Source organism: Gopherus flavomarginatus, chromosome 19 (genome assembly GCF_025201925.1).
Source record: "Gopherus flavomarginatus isolate rGopFla2 chromosome 19, rGopFla2.mat.asm, whole genome shotgun sequence".
Taxonomy (NCBI): Eukaryota; Metazoa; Chordata; order Testudines; family Testudinidae; genus Gopherus; species Gopherus flavomarginatus.
This window is the reverse complement of record NC_066635.1, coordinates 8,972,234-8,995,151: the sequence shown is the minus strand read 5'-3', so window position 1 is coordinate 8,995,151 and position 22,918 is coordinate 8,972,234. Positions and strand designations below refer to the sequence as shown.

The window sequence follows — 22,918 nt, the reverse complement described above, 5'->3', positions numbered from 1 at the left end:
GGACACCTAAGCACATGCTGGTTATATGTGCACATCAGTGGAGTTATTTTCACTGTCCCTGGGATACCTTTGTTGCAAAGCCAAGTTTTCAAAGCAGCTTTAACGCTGTGTTTAGCTTTGTGTGTCCAAACTCAAGCACCCCTCACAAACAATGGATTCTGAATGCAAACGATATTTGCACAGAGATTGGAAAGTTAAGGAGCTACTGCTACAGTGGAGAGTTAGACCCAATATGCATGGGCCACTCTGAGGTTTTGGGCCTGGAAAAAACAGAGGAGCCCAAATTTGTACGTGGACATCTTCAATAGGCAGTTTAAATTCAGCAGCCCTGAATAATATTTTTATTGTTTCCATCAGTTGGTTCAACAGGATTTCCCATGAGAGGAGCACCAGTTTAACCACACCTCAAATCGCACATACACGAGAAGAGATGTATCGAAACAACTCACACAACACATGGTTCCAAAGCAGCAAAGTCTCCATCTGCCTGCAGCACTCTAACCCAATCAAAGGAACGGCATTAGTAGCTCCACACAACTTCACAGCCCCTTATCCCAGCATTCTCACACATTGTCAACGCCTGCCTGGGGTGGACAAACCCATTTGGGGCAGATAATATACACTCTCCCCCTTTCTACCTGCCCACTGGCCCATTTTTAACTCAGAACCATTATGCTTTTCAGAAGCATTCACTTCCCATCCCTGCCAGAACCAGCAGTGCCAAGACACAGCCAGAGGCTGCTCACATGTGATTTCCAGTCCAGTCCTCAGACTGTAGCGGTTCAGATCAGCATCCAAACCAAACTGAACCTTCTGAGGTTTACACATCACTGAGCATTCCTGGTGACCATGGTTATATAAGAATGCACGAGAAATTCTGGGCCACATCCTCCTCTGGTCAGGGTGCTCTCTAAGAGGCAATAGTGGAACACTGGTGAGGGTTTTCTCTGCTCTGCAATTCTTGTTGGCAAGACAGAACTTCATGCAGTGGGGGTATAGTGGACCACATGCTGCTAAGCCTTGAGAAAGAAGCAGTATCATGTCCCATTAGATGCACTGAAAATGCAGCGTGTGTGATAGCCAGCTGGGGAGCTCGCAATAACCCATCACCAGCAAGTCACACTTCTTGGGGGAGTGTCCAGGGCCGCCCAGAGGATTCAGAGGGCCTGGGGCAAAGCAATTTTGGGGGCCCCCTTCCATAAAAAAGAGTTGCAATATTATAGAATACTATATTCTTGCGGGGGGCCCTGCAGGACCCGGGGCCTGGGGCAAATTGCGGCCCTGGGAGTGTCTGCTGGCACAGAAGTGCGTCTGCCTACATAGCACTATGGGTCACCTGTACCGGGGAGCTGCCCCAGCTTCAGCAGCAGTGGCCAGACACCAGCATAGCTGTATCAGGTCAAATCGCAAGGGCAGAAAGGCAAAAAATGGCATTTGCATCATTGCTGCTCAATCCAGTGTCAAGCACTGCTGTCAACTGCAGCTTGTAGCCAGTCAACCTGTCCGCACTCTGGGGGGTTGCATGCTGCAAGCAACTGCACCAGTGGCTGAAATCCCCAAGGTGCGCAAGGTGACAGCTGGAGTCTGGGACCTGACAGGAATGGAGGAAAGAAAAGAGGCTCCCTGTATTCTCTCATGTGTTAGAACCAGTGCTCAGCAGAGAGCTGGGTCTAGCACTTAGCTTTCTGCAATCTCTCTCACACCCCATGACACACTCCAGCCAGCAGGGCTATTCCACTTCACGCTGGGTCTACCAGCTGGGTCTACCACTTATCCGGGGGAGCCCAGCATTTTGACAGCTCAGTGACAGTGATTAACGAAACAACAGTCACAGGACAGTAACTTTATATCAGAGGGTGTGTGTTCACCTTAACAAAGGCAGAGAATAGCCCCACAGGCCATGGCTTCCTTTCAGATTTCCTCTGCCTGGCCCCCACATGACTAAGCCAAAAGAAACTGTATGGCTGGTCCCCTTATTTTGATTCCTAAAATCACAACAATAGCAATACATCAACACATGGATGTTAAAGTCTCCCATATTGCTTCTGAGAACACCCACCAAGGAGATGTCACTAAGGACAGCACATTAGTGGGAGAAGGTGTCTGTAAGAAGAATTATCCTTTCAAAATGAAATGCAAAGCCACCTAACCAGATCTGCTGTGCAATTTTACCTGGAAGAGTGATCAGTCTATGAGGTGGCTCTGTCTATCCAAGTATGTACGTGCCCCCCCCCCCCACCATCATCACTCTTTGCTTCACCCCAACCCAACTAAAATCTATTTTAAGGGCCTGATTTTTAAAGGGTATTCAACTCAGCCACCAATTTTGAGCCTGCAATTTACCCAAGGAGCAATTCTACAGGTGCAATTTATTCCATTTTGCATCTAATGACTTGCTTTGCAGGCACAATCAGTGAGTTAATTGTCTAAATGCTGTAAACCACACCTGTAAAATTGGAACAGTTTTTAAAAGCCAGGCCCTAAATACTTGAATTAACAGAGTTCAACTCAATCAGACTTAGATTTCTCTAATGCATCACATGTCATTCAGAAACTTAACAGAGGAAATGACTTTTTTTTTTGTTCATTTTGTTTTGCAAGGCTGCCCTCTAACTTTCTCATCTTCCTCAGACGAGCACTTACTGTGACAATGCCCACGTCAAACAGTCAGTGCCCATCTTTCTTTATTGGACTGAGTCAATGACATCTGATTCTACGGAGGGTTCAGTACTGTTCATATACCAGGCAGGGCCAATAAACCTATTGAGTAGAAAGGCATGAAGGTCCTAGTTAAATCCATCCATAGCTGTGATAAACCTGGACCATCCATGTCACAGTAGAGGAAAACTGAGGAAGAAGTGGGAACTGGGAAGCAGGAAGGGAGAAAAGCAAGAACTTTCTTTGAGCACATTACACACATGCATCCAGAAAAAAAGAAAATCAAAATAATTAAATGAAGACCCAATTCTATAGTCTGCCCTCAGACACCACGCCTAGTGAAGTCAACTTTAATGGGCCTTCTGCTGTCCAAGGAAGGACTTCTGGATGGGCGCAAGGCATATCTATACTGCTAAGAAAAGCCCATGGTGTCAAGCCTCTGAACCTGGGTTAACTGTGGAGTAACAATAGCACTGTAGACTCCCTGCTTCGCTGGAGCCTGGGCTCCAAGACCCTCCCCACTTGCGGGGTTCCACAGCCCAGGTTCTGGCGGGAGCAGGAACGTCTACATTGCTATTTTTAGACCCACAGCCCAAGTCAACTGACCCCGGCTAAAAGACTCTGCAGCATGGGTTTTTCTTTGCCGTGTAGACACTCTCAGGGCTTGTCTACATCAGAAAGTTGCAGCGCTGGTGAGGGAGTTACAGCGCTGCAACTTAGGAGGTGTACACATCTGCAGGGCACCACCAGCGCTGCAACTCCCTGTTTGCAGCGCTGGCCGTACTCCCGTTTTGTCTCGGGTGTAGAGGATCCAGCGCTGGTGATCCAGCGCTGGTAATCAAATATAGACACTTACCAGCGCTTTTCTTGACCTCCGTGGAATAAGCAGGTATCCCAGCATACCTGAGGAAGCCTCTGGTAATCAAGCTGGTCTCCTTCCCCGGTTTGTTCTCGCGTTCCCCGAACCCCGAGCAAGCAGGTCTCCTTCCCTGCGGTTTGCTGGGTGGTTCCGGGAACGCGAGAGCAAACCGGGAAAGGAGACCAGCTTCGCCGCGGTTTGCTCTCGCGTTCCCGGAACCACCCAGCAAACCGCAGGGAAGGAGACCTGCTTGCTCGGGGTTCGGGGAACGCGAGAGCAAACCGCGGCGAAGCTGGTCTCCTTTCCCGGTTTGCTCTCGCGTTCCCGGAACCACCCTGCAAACCGCAGGGAAGGAGACCTGCTTGCTCGGGGTTCGGGGAACGCGAGAGCAAACCGCGGCGAAGCTGGTCTCCTTTCCCGGGTTTGCTCTCGCGTTCCCCGAACCACCCAGCAAACCGCAGGGAAGGAGACCTGCTTGTTCGGGGGTTCGGGGAACGAGAGAGCAAACCGGGAAAGGAGACCAGCTTCGCCGCGGTTTGCTCTCGCGTTCCCCGAACCTCCCTTGAAGCCGCCCAACAGCGCTGCAGTGTGGCCACATCTAACACCACTTGCAGCGCTGGTTGCTGTAAGTGTGGCCACTCTGCAGCGCTGGCCCTATACAGCTGTACTAATACAGCTTTAACAACCAGCGCTGCAAAATTTTAGATGTAGACATGGCCTCAGAGATCACTTACCAAATACAACTCACCGTCTGTTATTACACTTAGAGACCCTGATTGAGATTGGAGCCCCAGAGTGCTAGGGACTGTGCACACAGGCAGATACTGCCCCTGCCTCAAAGAACTGACTATCGAAATACACAAAGGGTTGGGGGCGGGGAGGGAGCCAGAGAGGGGAAGTGCCCTGCTCAGGGTCACCCAGCAGGGCAGTGGGTGAGCTGGGAACAGAGCCCTTTTCTTCTGATCCCAGTACATTACCCTCACCATGCTATCTGCCTAACGTAACTCCAAACCTACCCTTTTCTAGCAGTATTTCATTATAGCCACCCATTTAAACGGCATCTTTTATCTCGGCACAGATTGATGGAGAATTATTAATACAACTTCTGATTTGTCTCCAGCAAGCCTTTGCAGGATGATCAGATTACTATTAGTGCTATCAGTGAAACACTGTTAGACTCAAAGGGCTTGTCTACATCACAAAGTTGCAGCGCTGGTGAGGGGGTTACAGCGCTGCAACTTAGGAGGTGTACACATCTGCAGGGCATCACCAGCGCTGCAACTCCCTGTTTGCAGCGCTGGCCGTACTCCCGTTTTGTCTCGGGTGTAGAGGATCCAGCGCTGGTGATCCAGTGCTGGTAATCAAGTGTAGACACTTACCAGCGCTTTTCTTGACCTCCGTGGAATAAGCAGGTATCCCAGCATACCTGAGGAAGCCTCTGGTAATCAAGCTGGTCTCCTTCCCCGGTTTGCTCTCGCGTTCCCCGAACCCCCGAGCAAGCAGGTCTCCTTCCCTGCGGTTTGCAGGGTGGTTGGGGGAACGCGAGAGCAAACCGCGGCGAAGCTGGTCTCCTTCCCCGGTTTGCTCTCGCGTTCCCCGAACCCCCGAGCAAGCAGGTCTCCTTCCCTGCGGTTTGCAGGGTGGTTTGGGGAACGCGAGAGTAAACCGCGGCGAGGCTGGTCTCCTTTCCCGGTTTGCTCTCGCGTTCCCGGAACCACCCTGCAAACCGCAGGGAAGGAGACCTGCTTGCTCGGGGTTCGGGGAACGCGAGAGCAAACCGCGGCGAAGCTGGTCTCCTTTCCCGGGTTTGCTCTCGCGTTCCCCGAACCACCCAGCAAACCGCAGGGAAGGAGACCTGCTTGTTCGGGGGTTCGGGGAACGAGAGAGCAAACCGGGAAAGGAGACCAGCTTCGCCGCGGTTTGCTCTCGCGTTCCCCGAACCTCCCTTGAAGCCGCCCAACAGCGCTGCAGTGTGGCCACATCTCACCACTTGCAGCGCTGGTTGCTGTAAGTGTGGCCACTCTGCAGCGCTGGCCCTATACAGCTGTACTAATACAGCTTTAACAACCAGCGCTGCAAAATTGTAGATGTAGACATACCCTAAGAGAACAAATGTGAGCTGCCACCACAGCTCACAGTAACACTCAACTAAGATATCAAACGAGAAGGTATGTAAAGTAAATGCTGGCTGTGCAAGGGAAATAAGCATTGCATGAAAAGGTAGAGAGAGAAAAGCTGGTCTCCTTCCCCGGTTTGCTCTCGCGTTCCCCGAACCCCCGAGCAAGCAGGTCTCCTTCCCTGCGGTTTGCAGGGTGGTTCGGGGAACGCGAGAGTAAACCGCGGCGAAGCTGGTCTCCTTCCCCGGTTTGCTCTCGCGTTCCCCGAGCAAGCAGGTCTCCTTCCCTGCGGTTTGCAGGGTGGTTCGGGGAAAGCGAGAGCAAACCGCGGCGAAGCTGGTCTCCTTCCCTGCGGTTTGCTCTCGCGTTCCCCGAACCCCGAGCAAGCAGGTCTCCTTCCCTGCGGTTTGCAGGGTGGTTCGGGGAACGCGAGAGCAAACCGCGGCGAAGCTGGTCTCCTTGCCCGGTTTGCTCTCGCGTTCCCTGAACCCCGCTTGAAGCCGCCCAACAGCGCTGCAGTGTGGCCACATCTAACACCACTTGCAGCGCTGGTTGCTGTAAGTGTGGCCACTCTGCAGCGCTGGCCCTATACAGCTGTACTAATACAGCTGTAACAACCAGCGCTGCAAAATTGTAGATGTAGACATACCCTAAGAGAACAAATGTGAGCTGCCACCACAGCTCACAGTAACACTCAACTAAGATATCAAACGAGAAGGTATGTAAAGTAAATGCTGGCTGTGCAAGGGAAATAAGCATTGCATGAAAAGGTAGAGACAGAAAAGATGGGAGGAGAGAAGTCATAAGAGCAGGCTGAACATTTTCTTTCAAAGCACTTTTTTTGTAAATGAAAAATGGCTCCCCTCACCCCCCACAAAACCCCTGACATTTCCATGCAAAGTATCCATTTCTGATTAAATGTTTCAGGTTTTCAGAACCAAACCAAACTTTTTTTTGCTTTCTTCTGCAAGAAATGGAAACACTTCTAATGGAAATCAAAACATTTCCCTGCTTTTGGCAACTAAAACCAGAAACAATTCTGCAACTCTCTCCCCTTCCCCATCCAGTTTCCATCTGAAATTTTTCAATTCCTGACAACAAAAATGTTTTTGGTCCCTTGAATACCTGAAAACCTATGAAGAAAATTTTCAGCCAGAACAAAATACTTGTTCTTCGTTCTAGTGAAAACTTTCAATGAAAATTTCACAGCCAGATGCAGTCAGGCTACATAATGATGATACTATAAAGGAGGGGAACATTAGTCATAACATATTATAATCACACCACCTAAGTCTTTTTATAGCACTTCTCATCCACAGATCTCAAAGCACTTTACAAAGGAGGTCAGTATCACTATCCCCATTTTACAGATGGGGAAACTGAGGCACAGAGTGGGGAAGGGACTTACCTAAGGTCATCCAGCTGGCCAGTGGCTAAGATGAGAATAAAACCCAGGTCCTCCCGAGTCCTAACCCAGTGTTCTGTCCACGACAAGGCCCACTACTCATGATTCAAACCCAGAATACTGATCCTATCTGAGTGTGAACCATCTCATGCAGCTTGTGAGGTATTGCTAAACTGCAGTTAAACCAATTGGCTGACCAGCACAGTCACAGATCCTGTGGAGTATTAGCTCGTTATAACCACCTTTCTCACCTTCGTAGCTCATTTCCTGCATCCAATCACTACACATGAGTAATTACAAACCCAGCCACAATAACTCTAACCAAGGCAAGCAAGCAAGTAGGAGAGACAGAGCTCATTTCCTCTGGGGTTGAACAGTGACTGCTCTCTAATTACACTGAAAATACAGTGGCTCTTCACTATCAGCTGCAGCATATTTTACTACTGGTCTCACCTAGGCAGTTACTCAGGGATAGATCTCTCACACATGCACATTTCACTTACGCACAATACTCCAAATCAGTGCAGTTTTGTTCAGAATCCTCTTGTAGCAAGGACAAAGCTCTCCCGATTACGTGCTACAGAAATTGAGAAGGGGGTGGGGTAAGTGTGAGTGAAGGTGGGCGGAAATCCCTCCTGAATGGCTCCAGCAATGCACCTCTTATGCAATTCAATGTTATTGCTCAAGTTGGAAACCAGTTCTACAGGTTAATAACACTGCTAAGGCTGAGCAGAGGGTGGTTCACTTTTAAACACACTGCTCTGGCAACAGCACTGAATTCATGGTCTCCACATATCTTTTTCCTTTGAATTGTAATGTTTGTAAAAAATCTACCTGCATGTACGTACCTGTGTGTGCAAAGACTCTCAAACCGAAATGCAGCCACTTCTGATGTAGAACACATCACCAGCACACAGCAACAATACACAATAGTGGAGCCAAAGAAGATCATATCAGACAAACCAAATGGGGAATTTTAGATAGGCAAAACTGTCACTCACTTGGAATATGGCCAGGACATCCCTGTGACTACAAAATAAATGTCATGGTATTATCAGTGACTGCTAGCTGTCTCACAAAAAGACAACACCTTCAGCATCACAGAGCTCTTGACAACATGCTGGGTTGCTCTATCCATACCGAATCAGAGGAAAGAATGACACCTATTGGATCAAATACCCACCTCTATCACCCGCACCTCCACCTAACCACACTGGATTTGTCTGGAAATCACTGATCAAACCTGACTGCCTGTCACAAGATTTGAGCCTAAATGAGTATGGTTGCTTAGTTTTTTCACATCACCCTGTATATGTGCTCTGCAAAACGGCAGGTTTGTGCTTTGAGAAAATGAGAGAATTAATGTGGAAAAAAATTAGGACAGAAAAACCCTGTTTGGTTTTTTTGGGGGGGAGATAAGAACCTAGAAAAAAGTGCTTTGGGATTCCCTGGGGTGACACGCAATATGTAAATAAAATGCATTAAAAAACAACAACAACTGTATTCTTCTCAGTATTAATTCATATAAAGGCCTGGATGAGGGAAAAAAGGGGAATTTTTTTTTGGAAATATAAAAATGGCTGGTTTTAGCATTAGCAAAATGAAATGCTTCCATTTTTCATTCAAGACAGACATTTCACTTCAGAATTTCACTCAATTTTATTTAAAAAATATCTCACCGACACTTAAAAAAAAAAAGAAGTAGAACTTCAAAATTGAAATGTTACGTTTTCAGGTCAACCTGGAATGAAAGTTTTCTTGACATTTCTCTCCACCAGAAACTTTGAAACACTTCCATTTAGGGCTGACCTGAAACAAGTTTTTTTATTTTCAGCTCTGCACCCACGCCAAAATAGTCATTGTACAGATCACTGGTTCCAGTTTAGCCCAGATGTTAACTAAGAAGTCGTTACAATCTGAAGCCTTGATTTAGAATTGCACTTAAGCACATGCTTAATTTAAAGTATGTGCTTAAATCCCATCAAAGTCAGTGGGACACAAATATGTGTTTAAGTGCTTTCCTGAACTGGAGCCTGAAGGTGGCTCAGTGAGTTACAGGAAAATTATTTAGAATTCTAGTCTAGTTTCTAATGGGCCGTCTAATACTACCAAAACCACCATTATATTTGGCTGGCTGGCCAGAGAGCCCTTTGCTTGGATAGAATGCAAAGTGAATAGTCTTCTCAGTCATACAAGGAGAAAAGGTGTGTTCTTACCTTGTGTTAGTTACCACATGTTAAATTAATGAAGACAAGGAGATTTGTAGTTTTCACACAAGTTAGCAAGTTGTGGTGAACACTAGGCTCCTGCAGTCTTAACTTTGACGTGCTAAAGTGCAAAAACTACCAACTGCCTTGTCTACACTAGGGCTTTACCCTGTGTTGCTAATGAGTGGTATCTAACACAAGGTAAGAACTTATCTTTTTTTCCCTAGAGAAGACGCATCCTTAGGACATGTCTACACTACGCCTTATGTCGGCAAAACTTCCCTTGTTTAGGGGTGCGTGAAAGAACGAGCTACCGCCAAGTGGTTTTATGTCAACAGGAGAGCTCTCTCTGTCGGCATAGAGCAGCTACACTGCTGCATCAGCATAGCTTGCCGCTGGAAGTTCGCTAGTGTAGACCTCTCTATAGCCCAGAGCCAGGCACAGTGGCTACATATTGTGAGGAGAAGCTTGCACTGCCACTGCCCCTGCTGTTCTGGTTCTGTGAGTAAATCTAGGACTTCCTTTCCCAGGGCTGTGAATCTAGCACCTTTCACCAGTGCTATATTCACTTCATTTCTTGATTACATTATTTATTAAGAGAAACACACCCCACAGAAATTAGAGAAGTTACCATTCCATCAGAAGCCCTAATGGTTTTTACATCCACTTTAAAATACCCTGCCCGTCTCTCCTCAAATACCTCCCTCAAACACTGGGATTTCATCCAAGTCTTTTATAGCTGGAAATGGAATATTTTAGTTGTTTAGTTGCTTTATGCAAGAGCAAATGTCTCTCTCTCAGTAAGCAGGATGCAAGCAATTGCGACAGCAGACATCTAGAGCACAGTGCATTATAAATACTGTGCACGAATAGCTCAGAAAGGAAAGAGTTGCCCGTATTGCTGTTATTTTGCAACCCAGACATTTAGGGTTTTGTAAAATCTTCTGCAAATATGAACCAATTTACATTGTGCATGTTTTAGATTCAGGCTAATTTTCACTTGGAGTGCGGGGGTGAGGGGGTAATTTGGAAACAAACAAGCCAAAATTAGCCTGTTTTTACTAAATATTGTCCTATTTTTGTCCAAAGCATTACAATTTTATTTTGTAAAACTGGAACATGTTGAATGATTCTAAACAAAACGTGAATGTTTTTTATTTAAAAAAGGATTTTAATTGAGCTATTTATTTTTGCAAGCATCTAGTACAGAAATACTAATCAGATTCACCTCTTCAAAATAAAAAGGATCACAAGAATTTGTGAAAAACATGCTAGTGATAAATCAGCTTATGCATCTGACCTCTCCAACCTGCCCCAACCCTGAGCTGTAAGGAGCTGCCTAGAAATGAAGTCTGAAGTATAGTTGCAGCTGTGTCAGTCCCAGGATATTAGAGAGACAAAGGCAAGTGAGGTAGGAGCACGCCAGCTTTTTTGGCACCTAGGCAGCAGAAGGTCCCGCCCCCAAAATACCGCCCCTGACAGAGGTGGCGGAAGATCCCGCCCCCAAAATACCAACGACGACTGGGGTAGCCGAAGATCCGGCCACCATGGCTGCCGCCCCCCAAATGTTAGTGCCCTAGGCGACCGCCTAGGTCACCTAATGGGTGTGCCAGCCCTGAAGTGAGGTAGTATCTTTTATTGGACCAACTTCTGTCAGAGAGAGAGAAGTTTTCGAGGCACGGAGAGGGGATTAGTAAATTACAGATTGTTGTAATAAGCCATCCTATGCCATTAACCCCCTCTTTCTGACCTATGACTGCAGAGGCGTTAATGAGCCATTCTACCTTGAATGATCTCTTAAAATATGTGCTAATTGCTTACGCCAAACAATCTGTTCCACTTAGCAAGTCCAATTTTTGACCAGTCTTTCCCACAGATGCCCCAGGCCCAAGTCCCATGTTCACTTTGCTGGTAGGAGTATAAGAAACCTCAGGGCACGTCTTCACTACCAAAAGTGGCTTGTGTAGTCTCTCCCAGCGCTCTAAAAAACCCACTGCCCTAAGGGGAATAGCTACCAGCGCCGAGTGCTGGTGCACTGTCTACACTGGCGCTTTACAGCACTGAAACTGGCAGTGCTCAGGGAGGTGTTTTTCACACCCCTGGGCGGGAAAGTTGCAGCGCTATCAAGTGCCAGTGTAGACAAGCCTTAAGTGGCTACATTTGCAGCTTTGGATCCTATTTAACACTGCCCATATTTTCCACATGGATCTGCTGAGTCAACTCTCAGGAGGTGGGGAGAATGCAGATTTGCAAGCACTTTGCTAAACCACTTCCACATGGAGGGTCTAATAGGAAATGACCCCTAGGGGAATGTGAGCTCAGGTCAAGCCTGACATCACAAAGACTCCCTGGAAAGCTATCCACTGAACCGGATTCAAGGGTGGTACTCTATTTTCTCTCTACATAGGACAGCAAAGCATGGTTTCCTGTTGTGAGTCCTTTCAGGCTACTCCCTTCCCTTCCTCCTCTTGTTCCTGACCCCATCCATCTGGCTTCAGGATAGCAGGACTTCCTCTTCTGATATTACCAAAGCCTTCCTTATGATAGCCATCGTTATTGCTTTTCAACCACCCCCACAGTCCTTTGCCAGCTGGTAGTCTGAAACAGACTGCAATAGCGGCATACACTGTGTCCATCTGCCAGGTGGCTTTACGTGCCTTCCCTCTGTCGTGCTCAGAGCTTGGACTGGTTAGTGTTGGAAGAGAATGGTGCTCATTAAGGAATCTCACGTGGTCAAATTTTGAATCTGTTCAAATGTTATAGGTTCAAAAGTTGGCCCTGGGAGCTATTCCTGGCTCTGCCTCAGCCTACGGTGTTTCTGTGGACAATTCCCTCCCTCTCTCCCGAGTGCCTCATCTTTGCCATCTTTAAAATAGGCAGACATCATTAGCCCTTTTTTGTAAAGCAGTTTGAGCTCTGCACTGGAAGCAGTGTGTAAGATGAAAGGTACTATCATCATCAGCTCTGTGTTCCACTTAAGAGAGACAGGAAAAGGGCAAAGAGAAAATAAATCCACTATTGGGAGGAACAGAAAGTAGGTAGTGTGAAAAAACAACAGTGATACCGAAGCAAGGAGAGAAATTTTTTTTCATCATCAGTACAATTTTGTATACAGGGCACCCATTCATATAGATTGGTGTGTAGGTATCGGGTACCTTCATCCCCAAGCCAGAGCACAGGTTTTAATTTTTGTGTAGGTCTACACTGCAATATAAAACCTGCTGTTGGCCAAGGCCAGCTGACTCGAGCTTGTGGGGCTGAGGCTACGCACACACGACCGCTTACGTCAGTGTAAGTCATGTGGCTCAGAGGTGCGAATAGGCCACCACCCGAACGATCTAAGTTACATTGAACTAAGCAGGACAGAGCTATGTCAGTGGGAGAAGCTCTTCTGCTGCAGAAGATACCGCCACTTGCGGGGGCTGGACTAATGAAGTCGACAGGAGAGCTCTCCCCCATCGGCATAGAGTGTCTGCGGTAACAGCACCACAGCCGCACTGTTGTAAGCTCTGCAGTGTAGCCACAGCCTTAGGCTAGGGCTGTTTAAATGCAATGTAGACTTCCAGGGTCAGTGACTCTCTCACCTCGCAGGGTCCTACAGGACGAGCTCCAGCCCAAGCCCAGAAGTCTACACTGCAATTAAACAGCCCCTTAGCCTGAGTCCCACAAGCCTGTATCAGTTGGCATGGGCCAGTCACAGGCGTCTAATTGCAGTGTGGACATACCCCTAGAAATGTGAGTTTTTTAAACATGATTCAGGTTTGTTTGTTTTTTAAACCAAAAGAAACAAAGACAATTTGACCTAGTTTTATAAACCTAATTCTCCTCTCCTCCCCAGTTTCTGAGGTTTATAAAGCGTTCACAACTCCAGGAGCCTCTCTCTGCCCCAAGCACTGTTCCAGTCCCACCTCCTTCACAATTCTGCACAATGGAATCACCTTTTGCAGGGCCCAGCTTATAACAATCACAATGACTGATCACAGCTGCCCTGGCTCAACTAGCCAAGAGAATTCTATAACACATCTAAACATCAGCCAGCCTTATCCACTCTCTGCACAGCAAAGGCTACGGGCAGGAAATGAAAGGAACCTCAGGATAAAACACCCAAACAGAGCAACACTCATGCACAAGCCTCAAGGATAATTCAGCACAAATTATTATTATTTACATAGCAGCAAGTGCATGTAGCACTTTAAAAAGAAAAAGGCTCAACTCTCAATTTAAGCATCATCAAGAGATAATGGAAGTTCTAGGGTCGACATGGTTACATGCCTATCACTCAAAAATACAGAGCAAACAGCAATCGTGATCCATCTGTCAGCATGGCCCTTCGCTGTCACAGAATCCTCGTTAACAGAGATTACTACATTTTGACGGCTGAGGCATTAGAATTCAGGGGATTTTGCCACATGAGGCATTACAGTACTCCTCAGAGCATATTACTGGTATGCACATGAAGTCCTAATTAGCACAAAAAATAAAACAACTCAGGTTTCCTCTCTTCTCTGCCAGGATACCAGGCACCTGTGTTACCCAGGAACATTTGGGCACAGAGACTGAGAACAAGTGCAAGTCAATTCTAATGTGTTTAGACAGAGTGATTTGAGAGACAGTTAGCACGTGTGCGGATGAGTGTATGAATTCAGAAGCATATGGCTTGCCTTTGGAAGATTTCTTTTCTTCCTCCTCTGTTCAGGTTTGCAATACCATCAGGCCCAAAAGAACTTTCTATGGTATTTTGTCTGATCAGCTAAGAGGTCTTTTTTTTTTTTTAAATGAGAAATTAGCCTGATTATTTGATGAGTGATAAGAACTAACAAAGGATGTCATATTATTTTTATTCCTCCAAGTTAAGGAGGTTTTAAATTAATTAGCTGCTCATTAACATGCAGGATTAAACACCATGAAAACTGAAATCCTACCTTTATCCATAGAGCAGGGACAGGATGAGCAGCCTTTCTCCCCACATCACCCCCAGCGATAACTGGAAGGACCACCTCTGGGGGATCAGAGGCTATTTCTGTCTCTCAGGCCTTTTCATTGGAAGAGGACGGATGAAGTAATAGTTTAAGGAAGAAGACTAGGAGATGCAAGCTGTACTTCTGCCTCTGCTGCAGGCTTCCTGTGTAATCTTGGTCAAGTCACTAACTCTGTGCTTCAGTTTTCCCCATTTGTAAGATGCAGACAATAAAAATTAGCTTAAACACTTGAGGGTCCACCCTTACTTACGTGAACAGCCACTTACTCAGTGAACAGTCCTATTAACCCTGTACAAATACTCACATGGTAAGTCACTACTCAACCTAAGTCAGAATGGCAGGATCAGGCCCTCCCTGTGTTTTTAAATCCTTGGGATGGAGGTGCTTAAAGAGGTGCAGACACACTGAGAACCAGACCAAAACCACCAATTTGTCACAGGTAGGACACTGATCACTCATCGGATGGGAACAACTTTCAGAACAGCAAAGAACAAGAAGATATTTCTTTGCCAAAGCAACATTTGGTTGCCGACAAAGACTGCTGCATTCTCAATCTGGGAAAAGGCTATGACATCTAAATGGTATGTTTTCTGACAGCCTGCCTGGTTTGCCACAGAAATCAATACTAATACTTCTCACAATTAATATATGAGATGCCTTCTAGGAGCCCAGCTCTTTCTACACTTGCTTCTTGTAAATAATCTGTAAAAGCTTCTCATCCAGTGAGAGGAGTGAAGATTAAATATTTGCTTTGGAGGGTGCAATTTTCTGCCATAACGTTTTACTGGAGGGGCGTCTAATGGTGAGCTGAGAATCTCTTCCCTGGAGCAGAATAAATTAATAAAAATAACTGCTGTAGAGGAGGGCCCAACAGATACCCAGTGCCACTCTGGGCATAACTGATTGATACCACTTCTAATTAGCAACATTTGTAAAGTTCAGGCCTTCTGTTCCTGACATGTGTCACGCATATCGGTTTAGCTGAACTATGCCATTCCAAGAGGCGAGCAGCTTGTGGAGTATTAACAAGCCAAGGATGGCAGACAATTTGCTCTTGAACCCATTCTTAGAATGCAGACTTTGGGCCATTCCCACCCAGTGCCACGCACCACTAACTCTTAGTGCATTGCAAGGATCTCGCTCTAAATGGAGCCATTTAGTGCTAGCCTGCAAACCTCTCTGCAATTTGCTGGTTTGCTACTGGACTGGCATTCCCACCACTGCCATTGGAGCTACACTGGAAAAGTTTTAGAAAAGCTCTACGGTAGGTTATTTTTAGTATTTGTATAGCAAGAGTATCCAGGAGCCCCAGTCATAGACCGGGACCCCATCGGACTAGGAGCTGCATAACTCAGAACAAAAAAAAACAGTCCCTGCCCCACAGAGCTTACAATCGAAGAGAAGGCCTAGGATTCCATTCACTCCTTTCTGGGAGACACAGTGTATTCCTACTCTAGATGTACACTCCTGAACAGGGCTATCGAACAGAAAAATCCACGTGCAATAGCAGAAGCACCATCCTTTTATGACTCCAGCAAACAAATTTGGCATCAGCTTCCCGAACAAGCTCTTTTTCTCCCTAATATCGCATTTTCTCCGTGACTGTCAACTCGCTAAACCCAGGGTTGTGAGTTCAATCCTTGAGGGGACCATTTAGGGATCTGGGGCAAAAAATCTGGGGATTGATCCTACTTGGAGCAGAGGGTTGGACTAGATGACCTTCTGAGGTCCCTTCCAACCCTGATATTCTATGAAACTCCTCCCCAACAAAATCCAACACTTTGTTATGACCGTCCACCTGGGGCTGCCCCTCAAAGTCACCAAATTCAGCCACTTGGCCCAAGTGTCAATCAAGACCACACCACACCCAGGTCAAAATATACAGGTTTATCCTGTGGTTGACCAGATCCATATGTGGTTGTTTGCAATACAACAAGGAAGTGCACTTAGATTTTAACAATCCTTCTCACTTCAACACACGGACAAAAGTGCCTGATGTTAGTGGCTGAAAGTCAAATGTGTCTGTTTTCATCAACTAACCCAATAGGATGCTGAGCTAAGCGGGTGCAATGGCTGTTAACCCTTTCTGCAGTTCTCAGTGCCGTCTTTATGTCAATCAAGTTAATGGTTTCATATCATCATGCCCCCTTACGCTACAGATGATGATGAGACCACATGATCAGCATGTTCTGTGCACAACGCTGTAAGTGATGAATACCACCTGTCCACTCCCTTTCAGCAGAATTTTGAGTAATAGGGCCCCATTGCTGACCTGTGCCATACTCTCCCTAATACAAGTGAAGGTGGCTGTCTCTCTTACTGTAGATTGGTACTTCTTTGCCTTGATTCAATTCCCTGAAGCTACTTGAACAGAGTCATTCACTCGCTCTCCCTGTTGTACCAACGCCATCCCTACTGTATGCGCTGGTAAGCTGACGCTGCAGCCGGCTTCGCCAGCTCTGCCCCAGTGCCAGTGCACACTTGGATGCTGCAAACGAACCCACTGCTAGCCATAAGCCAAACACAGCCAGTCAGAGTTAGGAACAATTTGAAAGCCAATTATGATTTAATAAAGCAAATATGTTCATGCAAGGGCAGCATGACCTTCACTCGAGAAACCTTACAAAACACCCCCTAAGGAAGGGAAAAGAAACCTAATAGCCGGGAGACACGCACACTCTTACCTGTCTGTAGCAAGCCAGCGCCACTGTCTTTAACTCCAAAATGCTGCTGGATATCTAGTAATACACCTGCAGAGAAAATGAGGAGAAGAAATTCAGTGCCTTTGTCCTGTGAAATGCGAAGCAGAGATATGTGGTTTTGGCCAGCAACAGTAGGGCCTGCTAAGCCTGCAGCAACTCACAACATGCAGCAACGTTCAAAACCTGTGCGCTGACTTCTTCCTTCTTGCGCAGGTTTGTTACTTTTGGGGTAATTGGGGCAAGTAAACTACCAATAAGTATCAGCAGGTTAATCGAGTGCAAAATGTTCACAATGAAACCCAAATGCATAAGAAGCTACCTTGCCCTGTTCCTTATTTATGATTTATGTTGCTGTAGCACCAACACCTAAGTGCTGTACAGACACACAGGGAGAGGGGGTCTCTCACCCAGAAGAGCTCACACTTTAACAAGCAAGACAAAGGGTGAGAGAGGAAACAGAGGCATGGAAGTCAAGTGACTTGCTTAAGGTTATGTAACAGGTCAATGGTAGAGCCAGCATTAAAATCCATGTTTCTTGATCACCAGTCTAGTGTCCTGTCTTTTCAAGCAAACCTGGGACTAGTTTCAAGTGACACTCTGTTGGGAGGCAGTGCAACCTTGTGTACAGGACTTTTAATAGGCGACCCACTCAGACTTGGGCAAATCCCCTCTCTGAGCCTTGGTTTCACCATTTATCCAGCTCTGGTGAACTCTTGTTTCTGATATTTTTTGGGAAAAGAAATGACATCAACGGTTTAGTAAAAGGGGAAAAAGTGACAGGACATTTTAAAATAACTGAACAAAATACATCAACACGCACCCACCCACAGTCTAAATACACTGGAGTGTTACATGTATATTTTGTAAGAAGTAGCTACCTTGTCCATCTAGCTTCTCATACTGCAACCAGCAAAGGGATACAAAGGCCTCACAAATTTAGCCATGTGAATGATGTAGTATAATCATTGAGTCCAGCCAGGCTTTGCAAGCCATAACTCAAGCTGTGCTGAGTTGTGGCAGCATAGTCTTTTACAGTTACTTATGATGGGCAAATATCTCCAAAGGTTCAGAGGTTTCATTTGGGTCAGATAAGGATCCAAAGGCTTCCATGCTTGTCCAAAGTTGAAGCAAAGTTACTCCAACTTCTCTGGCCTGGAACATGCACACTCACTTGCTTTCTCAGTTTCTAGCACTTCCTTGTTTTGGCCAGATAGAAAACAGCACATAAATAGCCTAACTTGTGAAACTGCTGCTTGTGGCTTCTACCAAAATTAGGAAATACACCGAAACCGCTCTTCAAGAAACTGGAAAGTTTTCCCAGCTACATTCAACACCTAAACAAGTTCAGATCCAACGCAAAAGCTGGCCCTAGGTTTTATCCAGAAGGATTCTGCTCATCCTTCAGGGTCATGAGAAGCAACTCTCAGAGTTAACTGGATCTCATTGGCCGCAAAACATCTTAACTTTCAGAACAGCCAGGAGTCATGCCAAACAACAAGAACAAAGACAGATGAAACAGAAACAAGTATTTCCAGAAGGCACCTGGGACGGTAGCAGGAAAACTCATGGATTAAAGAAAAACGTAAAAAGGAACAAAGAGGAGGAGAAAAGAAACTCACTGTGTCCCCCAACTGGGTCACCTAATAATGCACCATTTACTCCAGACAATAGCATTCAGATTGCTTTTTAGAATGACTCCAATCTCTGTCCAGCAACAATAATTTAGTCTCATAGCTTCCACAAGTTCCTTTCCTTAATTTTCTGAATGACAGAGAGCTTTATATGTCTGCCCCGAGGTAGCATCTCCCTTCATTTCTATTATTCTACCCCAGCCTCACATTGCTTTCAAAGCATTGCTGTGTTTTACAATTTCAGGGTGTACACAATTCTACCAGTCCCTCCAGTGCTTGTGTTTTGTTACTGGATCACAGATAAATCTCCACTGTGTCACAATTCTTCAATTACCTTCCCTAGGCTCATCCCATTCCTATCTTTCCACCATCCTTTGCTGCTTGCTTCCTTTTTTGATTCGTTATTAACTGAAGTATAGTCATCTAGGCAGAATCTGAGGGATGAAAATAATTTTGCATCTACATAGTGTAACCCACTGGGGTCAGGGTGTGTTCTATGCTCCCTTTGATGTCTGAGCCGAAGAGGATACAAGTCTGTTACAGCTAAAGGGCCTGGCTCTCTAACTCAAGCTATCATGATTCCAGCATTTGGTTCAATCCTTGATGTTGGCCAAATTGTGAGTATCACGTAAGTGGGGGCTTGTTTGGGAACAGACAAGATAGATGCATTCAAGGAGGGTATAACTACAGTTTCGTCTTTACAAAAATGAATCCCATCAACATCCCCAAAAAGAAGGTAAATTATTACCCCATATTCTCTACTGAGTGAAGAATACCATCTCTACTTAGCTACGCCAGAGTTCACCATCACCCCTAATCTTGCTCAGCTGTCACGACAGGAATTGAACCTACTCCTGCCCATATTTAGTCCTTACTCTCTGCAGCCCAGTTTCACACAGCTACTCCAGCTGGAGATGCTAAACAAGGCAAGGTCACCAGAAGTTCTAAACTCCCTAGGGTCTGATGGAGGCGATGGACGTTACTCCAGGAACACATTCAGTGCAAGGCTGGGTGTATGAGCAGCCATCATGTCAGGTGGTGAAAGAGATGTGTGCTTATCTGCTGATCCACAGGCAATTGCTCCCTGGTAGAAAGGTCATTACCCTGGTGGAAGCCCTGTTGCTCACCAGCCCCACCGTGTTGTGAGCTCTCTCTATTTTGCCAACGGAGGACCAAGTTCCGCTCTGAGTTCAACTCCCACTGAACTGGAATTTTAATGCTTAAATTAATCCCCTGAGACAGACTGACTATTAGCATTATCTATAAATCTCAGAGAGATAAAGAGCCCGGGCTGTGCAATGCCCAGCCAGCGACAGGATGATTGCACTGTTAACCACAAAGCTCTTGGGTTTGATCGGGAGTTGATGGAAAGATTTTCGGAACAGCTGGTGCTGGTTTCTAATGGGCACCACCTGATTTCTCCCAAGTGCAGTTAGAAGCCTGCATTCTGGAGAGTGGGTAAAGCCATGTGGGTCATCATCAGGCAGGATCTATACCTTCTGAGCTGAGAATTCCTAAGTGCATAAGGCAAGCACAAACTAAAAATATGCTGGTCTTAGAAGAAGACTCCAAAGGGATACTTAGGGAAATGTACTTCCATTTAACTCCATGATTTTCTAAAATTCCTAAGAGATGCATAAAAAATATCACACATTACTGAGGGGAGAAGAACATGGTGTTAGAGAAACCAGTGCCACAGAAAGAAAAGAGGTTTACATTGACATCAGAAGTCTGAACAGGGGGAGGAAGGGATTATAATGGTGCCTGCCTAGTAAAGAGGCAGAGGTCTTTCTAGTCATAAAGAAATGGTCTATATAAAGATCATGGGTTTACATTTATAAAGTGCTTTTCTTCCTGAGGGATCCCAAAGTGCTTTACAAGCTGCAAGTGATGAAACTATAAACTATACACAGTTATCACATCTAAAATGCAGCCACCTCTGAGGAGAAGGATGGAGACTGTAACACAGAACAGTTGAGGCCAAGAATCAAAGAAAAATGCCTCTCAATCCCAGTAAAACAGATAGGTAGGATTCACTGGTTACATAGGACAGTACTGGTTTCATCAGAAAGTGACATTAGCCCTTTAAAGGATTCTAGCAATGGTAGAGCCAAAGGAGAGAGAAAGAGAATGTATTTTATTTTGCATTTGTAATCCCTCAAGCTCTTCTGATAAAGCTGTGTGCTGTCCAGCAATTCCATCAGGCTGTGGTTTGAATGGACAGTGAAGTTCCACTCATCGTTACACTTGAATCCAAAGACAAATATCTAGGGTTGGTCTACATCTCTTTTGACTCTCAAGCAAGGGGATTTGCTTGCTTTACTGGGTGCATTTTAGGGGAGCTGTGGGGTTGGAGAGGGCTCTCCACTCATCAGTGAAATACAACAACTGAGCCATACTCCTCAGGCCCCTGGTGGGGTGGGGGAAACAGTCTCATGTGGTTTATGGAGAGCTGCATGATTAATTGGCATGACTTTCCTATTGCACTTTAAGCGCCTTTTGTATTCCCTTTGGAGCACAGGTGTTTTGATATAGGATTTGGAATAGTAAATTGCAGGTAGCAGGAAGCCAATGATGTAACACATGCACAGAATGAGTTTCTCTAGTGGAAGAGAGAGCATTCTTCCTCATTGTATTCCTGTTATGCTGGGAAAACACTCCTGCCTTTCCTTCTTTGCTCAGCTCTGCTTATTTCTGTCTGAGTAGCACAATCAGTGACGCACCCAGATCTTTAATAAGATTCAGAGGCACAATTAAGAGAGGATAGATATATTTTTTTAAAGCAAGTAAAAACAGAAGCAACAGTGCCTTTGTCTCTTTCCTACACTGCTCTCAGATCTGTGCTTCTGAACAGCAGGAAGGTGGAGATCATCTGGACTCCACACCAGGGCCACGGGAAACAATCATGTTGTTCGTTGAGCGATATGTAAATGTCTCCCACTGGAGCACAATACCTGATGCAACTGAGGAAAGGGAAGCAGCCGAATGTGGCAGACAAGGCTTTTCTAATTAGAAAGTTCATCTCCATGTCTCAGGAGGACCTGGGAACAACAGGGACTGGCTAACAGGTAGGCAACACCCTTCGTGAGAAATGGCCTCTTGCCATGAACTATTACTGTAGGGGATGTGTTTACGACACACACATACCGATTATTATAATTATGGCGTGTTATTTGTCAAGCACCATCACTGTGCTCAGGCCTGAACAAATACACAGGAAACATGGTGCTTCCCTGCCTTAAATAGCTTATCCCCTGAATCAGATACTGTTAAGTGCTCACAATGTGCTTGGCGCTGCAGAAGACAAAACACAGGCAGACACAGAAGACAGGATGCAGTATAAAGCCCAGAGGAGGAAATGACTAGAATTGTTTATTCTGACTATTCTAATTAGTTCAGTTGTATTTATCTAGAGTATTATCACTGTGATAGCTGAGCACCTAACAGAAAGTTTAGAAGTGGACATCAGAGCCTTGAAGGAGGGATCTGAAAGAGGAAAGGGAGAACTGGAATGAGCATTTCATACACAGGGAGCAGTGTGGAAGAATGCATGGTAAAGCAAATGAATGGAGAATTGAGGCTGACATCAAATGCCTCCGAAGTCTGAGGGTGTCTGACACCTGACTCAAGATCCAGATTCCAATTTGGCAGATGGCTGCTTCTCTCTTTACAATAGCTTAACCCCAAACCCTAATCTGGAATGCCCTAGCTCTGCGGCACTCCGATTCCGTGGCCCGTTTTTGCAGCTTGAGCCCATCTCTGACTTTAAGGCAGGACTCAGGGGTTAGGTGGAAACTGTTCTGGTGGGCACACAGACTCACAGACTAAGGTCAGAAGGGACTATCATGATCATCACAGGCGCCGGCTTTTTCCTTTGCTCAGGGGTGCTCATGCCCCGTGGGTGGGAGGCACTGGGAGGGAAGGAGAGGAGTTGATCAGTGGGGCCACCGGCAGGGGGAGCTGGCTGCCAGTGGATGCTAGGCATCCACTAATTTTTTTCCGTGGCAGACTGGTGCACCCACGGAGTTGGCAGCTATGGTGATAATCTCGTCTGACCTCCAGCCCATTGGAGGCCATAAAACCTCACCCACTCTCTCCTGAAATAGACCCCTAACTTCTGGCTGAGTTACCGAAGTTCTCAAATCTCTAAAGACTTCAGGTTACAGAGAATTCACCATTTACACTAGTTTAAACCTGCAAGTGGCCCCTGATGCAGAGGAAGGTGGAAAAACCTGGGGTCTCTGCCAATCTGACCCAGGAGAAAATTTCCTCCCGACCTCTAATATGGCGATTAGTTAGACTCTGAGCATGTGGGCAAGACCCACCAAAGAGAAAGAATTCTCTGTAGTAATTCAAATCC

The 22,918-nt window shown here is 46.0% G+C and overlaps 1 protein-coding gene across 1 annotated transcript in view; it reads right to left on the bottom strand.

The window, feature by feature from the left end:
- Positions 1-22,918, bottom strand: part of LOC127037560 (sphingosine-1-phosphate transporter SPNS2-like) — a 155,833-nt gene that overhangs the window by 91,871 nt on the left and 41,044 nt on the right. Inside the window, exon 2 of the mRNA XM_050929461.1 lies at positions 16,910-16,975. Coding sequence (XP_050785418.1) covers positions 16,910-16,975 — 66 coding nt within the window. The remainder of the gene's footprint in view (positions 1-16,909; positions 16,976-22,918) is intronic.